The sequence below is a fragment of the Chelon labrosus genome (genome assembly GCF_963514085.1).
Source record: "Chelon labrosus genome assembly, chromosome: 6".
In the NCBI taxonomy this organism is placed as follows: domain Eukaryota; kingdom Metazoa; phylum Chordata; class Actinopteri; order Mugiliformes; family Mugilidae; genus Chelon; species Chelon labrosus.
In genome coordinates, this window is record NC_140342.1 from 4504467 (window position 1) to 4520030 (window position 15564).

Below are 15564 nucleotides of genomic sequence, written 5' to 3' on the forward strand. Positions count from 1 at the left end.
TGAAATGTAAGATTTCTGCATGGAAATATAAAAATGTAAAAAAAAGTCTAATATTTGTTGCTCCGTCCTTTCAAATGTGGGGACGATCATAATTTTCTATTTTATGACATCACATATTTCATATTTTGGGGTTTTAGGCTATTGGTCACCTTGGACTCTTAAGTGTTACTGATGGACAGCTTCCACTGTCTCCTGACGTCCTCTAGACTGAATGACGAATCAGTAACTTGACATCACGACAACACAAATCAGAGAAGCTAGGAGTTTGACAGAGCAAGAACAAGATGACAAATCTGTCTTAAATCTAATAAGTGGATTATACAACGCTCCCACTCAAAGCTGACACTTCTGTGTAAACTTTAGAGGCGTCACCTCTTCAGTCAAGACAGTTGTTTCTAAATGGAAAGGTGTTAACAAGAGCTGTCAGACACCACACTTTAGGTTTGCTCGCTTAATTTACTAAATAGTTTTCAATACCAAGAGGAAAAACTCATGTAATTTATGTGTGCTTTGTGTGCCTGTGGGCTATTTTTGATAAAGTCAAAGACAGACAGAAGAAGCAACAAGAAATAAGACATAAAATTTACACAGATCTGATGAACTCAAGCAGGAGTGAGAAAACATATTATAACATTAATAACATATTTTTTTTTTCTTATAACAGGTGGCATTTTATTTTATTCTAAAAACACAAAAATAAGTAATAATACCCTCTAAAAAAACAACAACAAAAAAAAAACTAGCACACAGCCAGAGAGAGCTCAGCTCCACTACAAAGTGGCACAGTGAAATGAATCACATATTGTTGCATAAACTAAGCAACATCAGCTGTTTTTTGGTTGTTTCCATTGCACACTGCCAAGTCGGAATTTCCGTTTGTCAAATTTATTAAAGTTTATTTATAAATGAAAAACCGTGTGCCCTTACTGTATTGATTTCAGGAATTCTTCAAAAAAGTATATACAGTACACGCAGTTGTGACTGGGTCCTTAGCCACATAGTTCACTCTTTCAGTAAAATATGAAGGAGGTGATGAGATAAATCTTCAAATCACTGGATTGTTTTACAGAAGAAGAAAAAGATGTATTGTACTGTACTGTAGAGTACAGTACATAATGACTGACCATTTCCCAGTTGCTCTAACTCACACCTGCAACTTCATTTTGTAAACTGTCATATCAGTGCTTCTTTTCCATTTTGACTCGTATCAGGGAATGCACGGGTTACTCCACACCTGTGGCACTGACAATAGCTCAGTTCTATTATATTGCCCAGTCAGCCATGTCAGTGAACCGGCATGTACGAAAGCACAACCCCAAAACTACCGCACCTAAATGAATATTCTAAATTAGTCCTGTACTTTTTAGGCTAAATCTGTTTAGTGTCTCCACTGTGAAGGTTTCATTCTGCAAGGCTTAAAGTCTGCTTCATTTATACCGCACTCCCCTGGAGGCCATGCAGCAAAAACCAAGTATGCTGAAGGAATACGTTTTTTAAGCAGTGATACGTAATACGTTGCATTTCCATCTGCACTAGCCTACACACTGATTGAAGAAAACTTTAAGGCTCTGATCCATCACTGGGTTCATGTTAGGTTCTGGCTGCCAACTCACCAGAGGAGAAAGTCCCCATCATAGGTCCAGAACCTTTTTTTTTTCATTGGAGGTGTATTTTTTTTGTGTGAATCCAACAGCGGGTTCAACTTTCTTGAACCCAGACGGGGATTCTGGGACGGAGGCAGACAGCGAGCCTCAGCTGGCCTTTTACACCGATCCAAACCGCAGTCGCCGCCGGAGTCGAGGTATGAGAAATGGTAACGCCAACAGCGCGTGGGGCTCAGGGGGTAAGGAGGACTCTTAACACCTACAGACAGTTTACCCCGCCGACTGATGGTATTGCTCTCACCACGACGCATGACCAGTAACTTTTCCAGTGCATACTGCAGATTGATGGTACTAGTGTTGTGTATGACTCCTGAAGGAAACACATAGAATCCGTGCATATGTTGTATACGTAAGCGTGCGTACAGTGGTTGTGAGCATGTGAAGCTGATCTCAATGCATCTGCATATCCGATCTTGTTTACTGAAATCAAACAAGATGACGAGATCAAAGGTTTTAGGTTTTGCAGGATATTTCGATATTAGCCTCATCTCACGACATGAACAACACCATTCTTTTGAAATAATATTACACGAAAATATTATTTCCAAGGAGGATTCTGTGCAAATGCCGTCAAAGTGAAGTGGTGCAGCACGTTGTATCTGTCAGCATGCCATGTCCTTGCAGCTTTGATGTACAGTAATGGGGTGTGTAAAAAATAAAATAAATAAATAAATAAAAACACAATGCCCTCAAAATAATAGCTGCTGTCAGAAGGCGTTACAAGCCTTTACGACGCCTCCAAGCCAATTATTCCCCCGTCATGTGCACAGGTGTCACAAACACGGCGATGCCTCCAGAAGTGCAGCCAACACCTTTAATTAGAGCGAGGTTCAAGAATAGAATGAAGTGGCTGCAACACTGTCCTAACTATGTTGTTTAGATCCAAGGATGATTCACGAGGCACGACCAAAAGTATTTCTTCACATCGAAGGAATGATGAGAGAAGGATAAGAAGATTTGAAATATTTTATACAATAGCCAATTGTCTTCTGAAAATAAACTCTGTAATATGGGGGGGGGGGGGGGGGGGGGGGAATGAACTTCGAAACAGAAGTCCTAGAGGTGGAATTATGCCCCGCATCCAGTTTCTAGGTGTGTCGCCTGATTAAATAAACTAGCTTCATACATAATAGGATAGGTCATCTTTCTACTTTGGCTTTTGTTTAAAGGACTGCCTTGGGCAGCTTTTGAATGAGAAAGTTCTGCCAGAGTAATTTAAAAGTGACAATGTAATCTAGAGTTATTCTGCAAGTGAAAAAATAGCCACTTTAAACAAAGCGCGAAGGTTATGTTCAAGGTCACTGTTTGAATTTTTTTTTTCTGTGTGCTGTGTGTGTGCATGTATGCATGCCCCTGTGGGTATGAGGTCCCGTTTCACACTTTTTCGCGTCGCACTCTGGCGCAAAAGAGATAAGGGAAGCGTTCAGACTCTGGCAGAGAGGGAGAGGCAGGGGAAAGAGGGAAGGTTGCAAAACAACCTCTGAACTGTTTTTATTCAGCCCCGTGTCTCCTTTTTTCCCCCTCACACATCCCAGCGTGGATGTTAATACCCTTCAAAGGTAAAACCTTATTCCTGTGCCACCGAGCCATACCTCGTCTGAACCTCCCGGAGGCTTGAGGTTTTTGATCCAAAGGTCCTTTTCATGGGCGCTAAGCCCTTTTTTTTGGCTTGTTTGTAAAATGTCTCCATGTGCAGGTTGTGGGATGTGATGTGTGCTTGTATGTATGGCATGAAGGGGTTGCAGGGGAATAAAGCACGGTCACTGCTTCATATATCTCCACCACTTGTTGTTCCCTCCTCCCCCATTCCCTCCCCGCTTGTTTGTCCCCAGCAGCAGGTTCCCCGCGGAGCCCCATCAATAAGACCACCCTGACTCTGATCAGTGTCATCAGCTGCGTGATCGGCCTGGTTTACTCCTCTCACCTCTCCTGCAGCCTCTCGGTCCGCGTAATCTTACACGTCCCGGAGCACCTCATCGCTGATGGTAAGGCTTTACACCAGCCCCAGGTTGTGAATGCAGCCTTTCCAAGCACCCCTCTGGACACTTAAAGCCCCATGGGGCTGAGCTGGCATTTTTATGCTGCTCTCTGGGGAGTTCAGCTTTATCCCATACCGAGTCCGTGTGCTTTGTGGTCGAGCTGCTGATTTCCTTTGCTCTCTCAAAGACAAAGGTAAATGCCAGGTCGACCACCCCCTCCCTGGGCTTCCCATGTCACACCACACAACAGATGTGCCCTCAAAGCATCAGAGCACATTGAGGCTAGGTTGTAGTGACCACCTGCAGCAAACCCTGCATCCCTATTCCCCTCCTAGTTTTTTTTATTTGTACAACCACCTCACTAATGAATTTCAATGTGGCACCTGCAGAAAAACAAACAAAAAAAAAAAGCACCACCAGTTCCAAGCGCTGGCTCCTGCTGGCTCATTGGCATTTTTCAGCTGTCACAGGAGTGAGCTGGCAGTCCAGATACATTATAGACTGTGACTAGGCTCACTCATCTATCATCCGGAGGTCTGATTTGATTCGGAGCACTGCTGTTTTCCGGTGGTACACACCGGCCTGCCAGGGAGATATTAAAATTCCAGGGAAGCGTCCAGGGAGGGAACTTTGAAAGGAGAGATGAAAGATTGCAAATTTGCCTGTTGAATTACAAAACTGGGATCGATTTAGAATGTTTCCATAAATGTCTGCACAATCTCATCACACTTGATTTGATGTCACAGCGAATCAAATGAAAATCTGGATTCCACCACTGGGGGAAAAGCTATTAATGCCAACAGCTGCGCATGTGTCTGCCTTCAAACATTGCAAAGAAAGGCTCAGGAATGTAGAGTCACACCTTTCTCCTCGCCTATCACATCATGGAAAGTAATCATTTGAAGAAGTTGTCTGTTTACACGGTGTAACAATATGTACTGCTATTCAAGATACATAACAAATGAGGAAACAAACTTTTCTCTGTCACCAACTGGCCAGTGTCCGTCATCTCTGACTGGATATGCTGACAATTCTAAAACTCCACTGTGGCCTACTGGTGCAGAACATGTTCATACTGATAGCAGCTAAGGACCTCTGATTCATGTCACTCTCAGTCTTTTTCCCCGACTAGAACATGGGCAATTTAGACTCACTCATAGAATCTGAAGAAACATCATTGGAGGTGGTATGGCAGTTGCTAGTGAGTGAAAGGAATGGATAAATCCATGAAGCTTTTAGCCGATGACAAACAAGCAAAGAGTTAGTTGAGAAAAACATCAGAACACTTAGAATATCACAGCTGATATTTAGCAGGTTTACCATGTTTATTGTCTTCTGGTGGTCAGATTAAATCATATTTTTAGTACTTTACATCTGCCCCAAATAAGTCTTAAGAGAAAACTGGGAAGTAAGTAAGAGAAAGTCTGTATCGAATAAAAAAAATATCCTTTTAGAGGAATGTCAGAGTACTAGAAGACGATGATATAGGACCATAGTATGACAGAAGAATCTTTTCTAAATAGTTTTGGATATGTCATGAAACTTTTTTTTATTCTTTGTTAATGATATTCTGACAGATATTCCGCCAAACAGACCTATTCAGACATGGACTGAAGTGCTGCACAGTGTTCTTTAAATCAGGTATTAAGCCACTTTCCCACTCCACTGATTCTGCTTTGGAAGTCCATTCAGGCATACAGGGCTTCCTGTGAGAGTCACACTTGATGTGATGATGAAATCCTGAATCAAGCTGGCTCCAGGTTCTTACTTATTCATTTAGTACATTCAACTGTATATTACAGGCAGAAAACGGAGGGAAAAATATTTCTTCGCGCAACTTGATTGTCGTGCCACCAATAAGAATCGTTTTGTTGTAAACAAAGTCAACTCCACGGAGCTCAGATGTGTGAGCAGTATGACTATGTCGCTGTTACTCCCCTGTCCGTCACACATAAAACCCAAACTATTCCATTGCCCTGGCAGATCTTTTCCGGAGCATAAGCACTTCCCAACGGAGTGACTCCCGGCCAACTTTCTGCCACAAAACATTTGTGGGGTGGGGATGTTTGTCAGGCTTCCTATGGTTGGTGGACACATCAGGTAGGACATAAAAGACAGGAAAAAAAAGCAGTGTAGCAAAACAAAGGTGTCCACCAATTGTATGACTTTATACCATTAAGTAGATGTGTCCAGCCAAATGCAGCATGTGCTCTAGTTCTAAAGGGATCATCAAAGGAGATGGCACTAACTAGGGCACGCAGAGCCTGCCAAGAAGTCATTAAATATGCTTGGGTTAGGACAGGGCTTTGGTCAGTGAGTGTTGCCGCTAATTTACAGAGATTACATAGCAGATAGCTCTCACTATCAAGTGTTCTAGTGACACCTGCTGTGCCGTGATTTCCATGGCCCCAGGCCTCTCGATGACTGTCTGGTATTGGTGTTGTATTCTTCTGCTTGTTTGGTTTCTTGCATTTTTATTTTTTTTCTTCCCAGACAGTCACTTAGGAAACATTTCACAAAATAACCCGGTTTTGACTGGCTCCCTTTAGTTGACGGCATCTGAGCTGTAAACCCCGCGAGACTTCAGCCTATAAGTGTATTCAGTGTAACTAATTGATTACACCTTTTAACGGAAAGTTCTGCGCTGCACCGTTCAACAACAAGACAATTAAAGCATAAGTAGGTAGGTTTGAAATTAAACAGAAACGCTAACACTTGCAGTCCCTGCCTCATTATCCTCCATTACTGCAACAGAATGTTACCCTGGTGCTCAGCAGTTTTCTTCCACCGATCAGAGGCTCAAACGGAAATTTACATAGAAAACAAACAGCATTGCTGTGGCATTTGTTAACGTTGTCAACTCATTTATGGCTGCAGACTTTTCTATTTACTCCCTTTCTCTAGCACATGTTTGCTATTAATAATGCCCTCAAATGTGTAGCTGAGATACTGCACATTTATCAGCACTGACGGTATTGATCTAATGCTGAAATTTGACGTATTCCTTTACTTATGCCAGTTGCACCACTAATAAGGCACATGCAAAGAGCAAGGTGTTGGGGTTCAGACGAAAACAGCTCTGAACAGGAAAGCGTTGATTGCCATTTGGCGATGCCACAGGTAATAAAGTTCCAAATGTATGGTGACATTGTGTGAAGAGTCTGCAGAGTAACTTTCCTTACAATACTTAGACTTTAACCAAGTAACAATGCAATTGTATTCCCACAGACATGTAGTCAATTTAATCTGCGAGCTCCATCATCCTGATCATAACAGAATTAAATACATGCTGTGTGTTAAGTCATTAACTCAGCAAGAAATACATGAAAATCCAATTTCCCACTGCACTATTGAGAAAGAGACGAGGCAAGGCTTCTTTATAATCCTTTACCCAAACAAAGGCTCAAATTCATCAATCCAGTATATACTAACATATAATGTTAATACACTTGTCAGTGTCTGAATATTCACCATTTTAATCTTAGCACTTATTTGTCTAAACACCATGGAAAATGTGTTCAAAATCCAAGCCTCTGTTTACTTCACTCCTGGTGCATCTGTTTGGCTGCAGGGCAGCAGAGCTGTTGCCTCAGCTGGATGTCTGATGGGAACAACAACCAACATAAATGTTAGTCATGTTATTATTGGTATCGCTTTATTTAAATGTTACACATAGGGTGGAGTCTATCTCAGCTGAGAGGTGGAGCACACCTGAACAAGTCACAAGTCCAGCACAGGGCTGACACAAACAACTATTCACATTGGGGTACCACCCACAGATGTTCTTAGCAACAACATAAACCAACCCCCCGGTCGTTTAGAACTGAAGACTTGGATGAGTGGGAAAACATCTCAAAGAACTGTTTTATCTTTGTTTCGTTGCACTTGCATGCACACCTATGATACTGTGGGGTAGGAACATGCAAACTCCACACAGATCATAGGGTTCAGAAGCATGTTGCTGTAAGGAGATAGTGCTAACCACTGCACCAAAGAATATAAAATTAAAGTATATGAGTATTATTCAAGCTCATACTGAAGCAAAAATAAACTGCAAAAATAGCTAGCATTTTTAATATATATATTTAATGCATCTTAATCCATTTACCATTTTATTTTGGCAGTCCTCTAACAAGTGTTTCTTCTTAACCATCCCCTTTCAGTTTAGAGCAATACACTTTGGGTTTAACTTGTCGTTAATTGCTTGGAGATATTTGAGTTATGATGATGAGTTTGTCCCGTGTCCTTCTGTTTTTTAACAATTTTAAAAGAAGCTTTTGAAATTGTAGAAAACCTCTTTCGGACCAAGTAGGTATGTATGCTGCAGTTATTCGGTTTCACATTGTTCAATGCAATGCAAGTTTTTATGTGGAGTATTAATCTTTTTACGTTCCTTCTCCTTTTGTCCTGCTTTGTCATCTTTCTTCCTGCTATGTTTCCACTCCCTGTCCATATTCTTCGTTCTTCTACTCGACCCTGACAATCTCTTCCGTCTTCCCTCTTCTGTCCTCCGCTGTGTCTTTCCCATGGTTAGGTTCAAGGTTCATTTTGCTGCAGGGGAGCCAGTTGGATGCTTCGGACTGGCTCAACCCGGCCCAGATCTTGTTGTACTACCAGCAGAATGCCAGTGGGCCTTGGGTCAACGAGCTGTGTGGACGACGCCTCCTGGATCCCTGCGAGCACCAGTGTGACCCTGAGTCAGGTAAGCTGAGAATACTTCTGCTGTGTGTCAAAAGTGTGACCATGGAAACCTTATTAATTATAAGCTGGTTTGAACAAGGTCTTAGCTCACTGGTTTGAGCATAGACTGTAAAATAAAATAAACGGCGCGTCTCCACTTCCTCCCATTGGCCACACTGATGCTAGTATCCCAGGAATATGGGCGGCACAATCTTGCTTATGTACTGCACTAATTTCTTTCTTTTTTTTTCCTACTCTCTTGATCCTAAGGGACCACTTCATGGAGTGGTTGTCAGTGGCAAATGTCAGTCATTATGATGATACATCCTGTCTTTGTAGCGTCAAATAGCTAATTAAAATTAAATTTCTCAGAACAATGTACATATCAGCATTATATTAACTACATAAAATGACAGAAACCATCCTTGACAAATATGTATTTGACGTGTACGTTAGTGTTTTAGTTTGGCCTATGTCCCATCCACTAACATGGAGGAGGTGGTGCTTATTACCTATACTGCAGCCAGCCACCAGGGGGAGCTCAACATTAGTTGAGGTTGGGTGTCCACTTTATATACAGTCTATGGACTTGACTATACCCCCACTTCCACAAGAATACAGTGAAGTAACAGTATTAAAAAAGATGTAAACATATCGGCAGATATACTGATACACATTTCAGTATTAACTTTTACAAAATGTCAGTCTTTATTCTTATGTTTAAATTAAACAATCATTAAAAAACAAACTGCCTGACAAAACACCACAGACACACTGGCTGATGTTTACCTGCAAATATGATGTGGTAACAAAAATTAACACCAATATGTTCATATTTTTCTTGAAACATGGATTATTTCTCGCACTACAACACAATCCAGATTCAGGACATGAATATAGACTCTATTACATCTGCTGGTCTAACTTGAACTGAACAAACCTCTATGTTTTTAGCAGTGACAACTGGGAACCTGGCCAAGTGCCTTAATGAACAAACTGCGCTCTGGCAGATCCTTTGGGGGCGCGTGGGTCATTTACAGTGAGAACATACACTTTGAAATGCAGAACTTTTTAATTAAAAATGAACAGTGAAGTTTGACCCCATCATAAATCACTCAAATCACGTACACAAACATGACCTTGCACAGTGTTTACACACATATCCATGGACCCTAGCACTCTCTTTTTTCTACAAACAAAAACTGCCTTCAGAATAAACTGAAAGAAGATGTAATAGTGTCAAAAATGGAATGGTTGCTTTAAGGGAAGTTTATGGGAGTAATATAAACTGAATGCCATAGCCAAGTGGGTATGGTATCTTTTGACTAGTATGTCTTTGGAACCCCAATGAACTTGTGTGCAAAAAATTGCTGTGGCAATATGATACACCTGTCATTTTAGAATGAAGTCAGAGTCATCTGATGAGGACTAAACTTTCCCGTATTAGCCACGATGCAGGGTGTCCACGTACTCATGCGGTAGTACTGGTGTTAAATTTAACACATAATGGAAAATGTACTGCTAATGAGAAGAACGTCAACAAATACAGGATTGAGAGAAAATAAATATTTTGTCCGTTTGTGACCTATTCACCAAATATGATTTTGCAAATTTCAAATTATATATAACTACTGAACAGGTTTAATAGATTTGAGTAGACAGCTTGCCCGGAGCTGGCTTGATAGTAACATTGGACAATACTTCATCAACCTGACTGACATTATACTGGTTACATGGACACTAAATAAAATAATTTGATAAGATAAATGCGTTTACAAGGAATCATGAAAAATCAATCAGAACATTGACCTTCACAAAGGGGTTCTAGTTCTAATTAAGGTGGTTACATGGAGTATTTTCATTGTTACTGGGGTTTTATTCTAGAACTAGATTATTAGAATACTAGTGTCTGTGTAAATGCAGCAACTGTGATGTCGTACGGGAAAGAGGGACATGCACTGTTTGAGCCACTGTGCCTCAAGAACCTTTTGTGTTTATCACTCGCTTTGAGCTCTTCGCTTGTGTTTAAATGACCAAGCAGTCACAGTGTCTCTCCAGCAGCCTCTTAATTGTTTACAGTTGCGACCGTGACTATACTTCATGAGGTTGCAGGGCCTGAAAATAGATTCCCCAAAATGCTCGACCTGTTTTTTTTTTTTTTTTCCTTCTTCAGGGGAGCTGCAGAGCTGATCAATTAGTTTGCGTGACTCCTGTGTCAACTTTATTTATACTCATGCAACATCTTGTTTAATGTGGATGGATTTCCACCCCCCTCCAAAAAAAAAAAAAAAAGACTGATGCATTTGTTTCAAGAGACTGAAAATATTCAACAGCTAAGGAAAAGTTAAGGAGTAATTTGACAAAATGTGAAGCTGTTTCTCAGAGCTCTATCATTGAGCCATTCAGTGTGATTGCTTTGAGCAGATGTTTTATTTTAAACCTTTATTCTTTACGCTGCAGTGTTTCCCGTAGGTTTACAGCTTTGAGGGGGTGGGCTTGAGGGGGGAGGAGAATTGTAAATGCGCCATCATGTAGAGACAGAAATGACATGCCATCGTGTAAATAAGATAAATGACATGACGCTATTTAGTTTGTTTAATAAAAGAACATGGTATAGACCTGTTCTATAGGAAAGGTAATTTTAAATTACTTCTGTTGGGATGTGGCGCTGTGTAAAAAATAAAATAAAATAAAATTAAATTTAATGGTAATATAACAGTAGGGGAAACATTGCTCCATAACTAGTGTCTGAAGAACTAAATACATATAAATAATATGAAAACAACCACTCAGAAGAAAATGAAACGGCTACTTACTATAATATACTGTATATGATAGGAGTCTGCACATAGTTGCAGGTACAAGATAAAAGAACCTAAGTATTATGTCTAAACAGCATAACCACTTAAAAGTTTAAATATTGCATAAAAGACCAAAATTACTCTCAAAGCATCAGACTTGTATTTCATCTCAAGCCAGCTTTTGATATATTTTCTTATGCAAACTTCACATGTATTGTAAACCCACACTAATATTCTCTTGCACCTTGGTGCCCTATCATTATTTTTTTAGTTCGATTTCTTCTGCTGTCAAAATAAACCAGAGCCTTTCTAAACACCTGTCTCTACAATTACAATACACTATATTGCTAGAAGTATTCATCCAAATAATTGAATTCAATCATGGGCGGCATAAAGGCGAGGTTGTTAGCACTGATGCCTCACAGCGAGAAGGTCCCGGGTTCAAATCCATGGGCTGACTGGGCCTTTCTGTGTGGAGTTTGCATGTTCTCCCTGTGTCTGCGTGGGTTCTCTCCGGGTACTCCGGCTTCCTCCCACCGTCCAAAGACATGCTGGTTAGGTTAATTGGTGATTCTAAATTGGCCGTAGGTGTGCATGTGAGTGTGAATGGTTGTCTGTCTCTCTGTGTTAGCCCAGTGATGGACTGGCGACCTGTCCAGGGTGTACCCTGCCTCTCGCCCGTTGACAGCTGGGATAGGCTCCAGCAGACCCCGCGATCCTTAACAGGAATAAGCGGTTACGGAAGATGAATGAATGTTCCGATCACTTCCATGTCCACAAGTGTATAAAATCAAGCACCTAGCCATGTAGACTGCTTCTACAAACATTTGTGAAAGAATGGGTCGCGCTCAGGAGCCCAGTGAATTCCAGTGTGGTACCGTGATAGAATGCCATCTATACAACAAGTCCAGTCCTGAAATTTCCTCGCTACTAAATATTCCACAGTCAACTGTCAGTGGTATTATAACGAAGTGGAAGCAATTGGGAATGACAGCAACTCGGGCCACATAAAATGACAGAGCAGGGTCAACGGATCCTGAGGCGCACAGTGCGCAGAGTTCGCCAACTCTCAATCACTACAGACCTCCAAACTTCATGTGGCCTTGCTCTGCTTCAGATTAGCTCAAGAACAGTGCGTAGAGAGTCTCATGGAATGGGTTTTCAGGAGCTGAGCTTGGCCCCTTAGTTCCAGTCAAAGGAACTCTGAATGCTTCAGCATCCCGAGATATTTTGGACAACTCCATGCTCTCAACTTTATGGGAACAGTTTGGGGATGGCCCCTTCCTGTTCCAACATGACTGCGCACCAGTGCACAAAGCAAGGTCCATAAAGACATGGATGAGGGAGTTTGGTGTGGAAGAACTTGACTGGCCTGACCTCAACCCAATAGAACACCTTTTGTGCAGCGCGAAGACTGTGAGCCAGGCCTTCTGGTCCGTGTCTGACCTCACAAATGCGCTTCTGGAAGAATGGTCAATCCCATAAACACACTCCTAAACCTTGTGGAAAGCCTTCCCAGAAGAGTTGAAGCTGTTACAGCTGCAAAGGGTGGGCCAGTGTCATATTAAACCCTATGGGTTAAGAATGGGATGTCACTTAAGTTCATATGCGTGTAAAGGCAGAATACCTTTGGCAATGTAGTGTATGATGAATATTAAAATAGCCTAAGCTCTGCCTTCTCAAGTGTATTTTCTGCATTCCTCTACCATGTTCACACCCAACACAACTCCTCTTCCACATGCTGTTAATCACCTGTTTTTGTAAGGGCCCGCTAGACATGATGGATGTGATGAGGAATCAGTTAAAGCCGCTTCTTGTTGCTTTTCACTCTAATTAATGAATTGTGACACTGTGGCGCTGTGTGGGATTTGATATAAATCTACTTTGTGCACTGTGTCAAAAAGTCAGCCTATAATTTGATGAAAGAAACAGTGCTTATAATACTAATACACATTTTTACTGAAGATGAAATATGATATTTGTTCTTGATTTTGTGCTAATTTTAATGACATAACGTCATGACATGCAGTGTTTTATGCAACTCTTATCTGATGTTTTATGTTTGTTTTTTGGGGGGGTTTTTTGGTATAATTTTTCATTTTCTCCTCAAAGCAGTAATCTATTTCACTCTTCTGTGGCATGGAATATTTATTTTTTTATTAGTCAGCTTCCAGTTACAGTTGCCTTGAGAGCTAAACTTATTGCAATCTGAGAAAACGCATGCTACTAGACAAATGTATATTAAGAAAAAATTATACCAGTAGAGAAAGAAAAGCTGCTGAAAAATAAAGCCATAGCAATATTGCCAAAAACAGTAAAGCAGTTCCTGAAATGGCCACAGTAGGCTGGCTCCAAAGGTCAGTCTGTCAGATGTCCAAATTCATAATTACAGCCTGGTAGAAAAATGTAGAATACTTAAGATGTTACAGAGGGTTCATCCGTCTTTATATAGTCACTGGCTTAAACACACAGACTGAAAGCTTACTCGTTGTCTAGTTAACCAACTTCAGTAACATCTAGAGCTCTCTGGAAACACTGTGACGCCGTAGTTTGCGCTATTAGCAGCATTTCCGTACGTGGTAGTGTTTACATCTGAAATTGCTGCACTCGTGATGTCGAGCCGCTGAAGACGTTTCCTTAATTTGCACGCCAGTTTGCATGTGTTTTCCCAAGCCGCTGCGTGATGACACTCTTCATATGGATAACTGAGTAGTGGGTCTGAGTGATGGACATAGGCCTGAAATGACATGATAAATTACAGCTGAGCCACGCGGAGCCAAAACAGTGTGTCAGTAAGTTATGATTGATGGGGTATTGTGTCAGTCTTTATGACAAAGAAAAAAAAGCGAATAGTAATTGCTGATCACAATAATGTTGCACTCATACAATCATTACTAAGGTGTACATATTTAAAGATGTATAACAAATAAACTTATTTCCATTTTAGTATTGCTAACGCTGGATGAAGATGACCGGCCTAAATCCTGTAGCCCTCTATCGCTTCCTCTCTGACACTAGAAACAAAGCCCATGTGCAGCCACTGTACATCATGTTTTATTCAAGCCACCGACAGCATTCGTATTACAAATTATGAGAACATTGCGCTGATAAAACAGCATAGTAGAACATTTTGTTGTTTAACAAGCTCTTTATCACTCTCTCCCTCTGCCTGAGAATACATTTTGATCTTCTCAGCTTCCAAATTCACTATGAACAAAGCGAAAGCCAGTGAAACAGAATAATATAGTACATCTTGTTGTTTTAGCAAGTTAGAAACAATTTAGTCTGAGAAAGTCCTTATTTTTTCAAGACGGCGTCTCTCTATAGACGCCTGAATAATTGTAAGCATGGATTATTAACAGGAGCCACCGTGGTGTGAATGTGTTGAGTCTTTTTTAGTCCACTCTTCTAGTGTATTCAGAGATCCTAATCAGATGGTTTAAATGATTGCTTGTCATATTCAAGTCCTTAACGTTTCTCCTTTTGTTGTTTTGATCAGCGATTGGTTTCGCGGGGAGGCGCTAAATATGATGCGTTCTCTGTCCCCGCGGAGGTGTTGACAATAAACTTCTGCCTTGGCAACAAAAACAATTTTCTCATGTACAAAAATAGCCGTGGCTAGGAGTTGAGAAATAAAGTTCTGCGGTGCATAACAAAGGCTGAGGGACAACAACACCTTAAATGAGTTTCTTTATGAAAAATATTGTTGCTCCTGCCTACCGTCGGGACGTGCAAAGGCTTCGGAGCTTCTGGGTGATGAAAACTGAGGAAAGGTTACTGACGATCAACTCCTCGGTTTTTAGTTAGCAGTTCTGCGTCATGGGAAGTTGTGCTGCTTTTTCATGCACATACAGTGCACACAGGAGGAAAAAAAGTGTCGAGCTAAATCACATCCTTACGCAGCGATTTATGGATGTTGATCTTGGATAACGCTGATTGTAGTTGATTGTGCATTTTGATTTGTGCTGACTCCAGTAGGTGATGATATGTATGTAGAGGAACTGTTATGATTGTGATGTGCCACTGTTAATATCAAAAAATGTACTGATTCTTTTTTTTTTTTTTTTTTTTTTGCATTCGTAAATGAAATATGAAGAAAAAAGTGAACGGAATGCAACATTTTAATTTCACAGAAAGGCTGTGCCAGTGTCACTCAGATTAGAAGTAAAGGAAGAAATCTCACATTTAAAGCAGTGGAAGTGTCTTCCTTGTTTTGCATCTATTATTCAGCAGCCTAACTCTCCCCTGGGCAATGCAGAGTAAGTTCTGAGACCTTTAAATGAATCTAAAAGCTGGGTCAGTGTGTCTCATGCTTGCTCTTCTTGGAATAATTGCCGAGACTCACCCACACACCCCAACCTCCATTCCTTAAAATGATACACGGACCAGGAGCAAGGCTGCTGCGCTTGTGTTGTATTTTTCACATGATTCATTCGTAAT

At 40.9% G+C, this 15564-nt stretch overlaps 1 protein-coding gene across 1 annotated transcript in view; it reads left to right on the forward strand.

The window, feature by feature from the left end:
- Nucleotides 1-15564, forward strand: part of astn1 (astrotactin 1) — a gene marked incomplete at its 5' end in the record, with an annotated part of 409253 nt that overhangs the window by 117947 nt on the left and 275742 nt on the right. The window contains 3 exons of the mRNA XM_084545838.1: nt 1694-1843; nt 3500-3649; nt 8178-8345. Of these exons, the coding sequence (XP_084401964.1) occupies nt 1694-1843; nt 3500-3649; nt 8178-8345 (468 nt within the window). The remainder of the gene's footprint in view (nt 1-1693; nt 1844-3499; nt 3650-8177; nt 8346-15564) is intronic.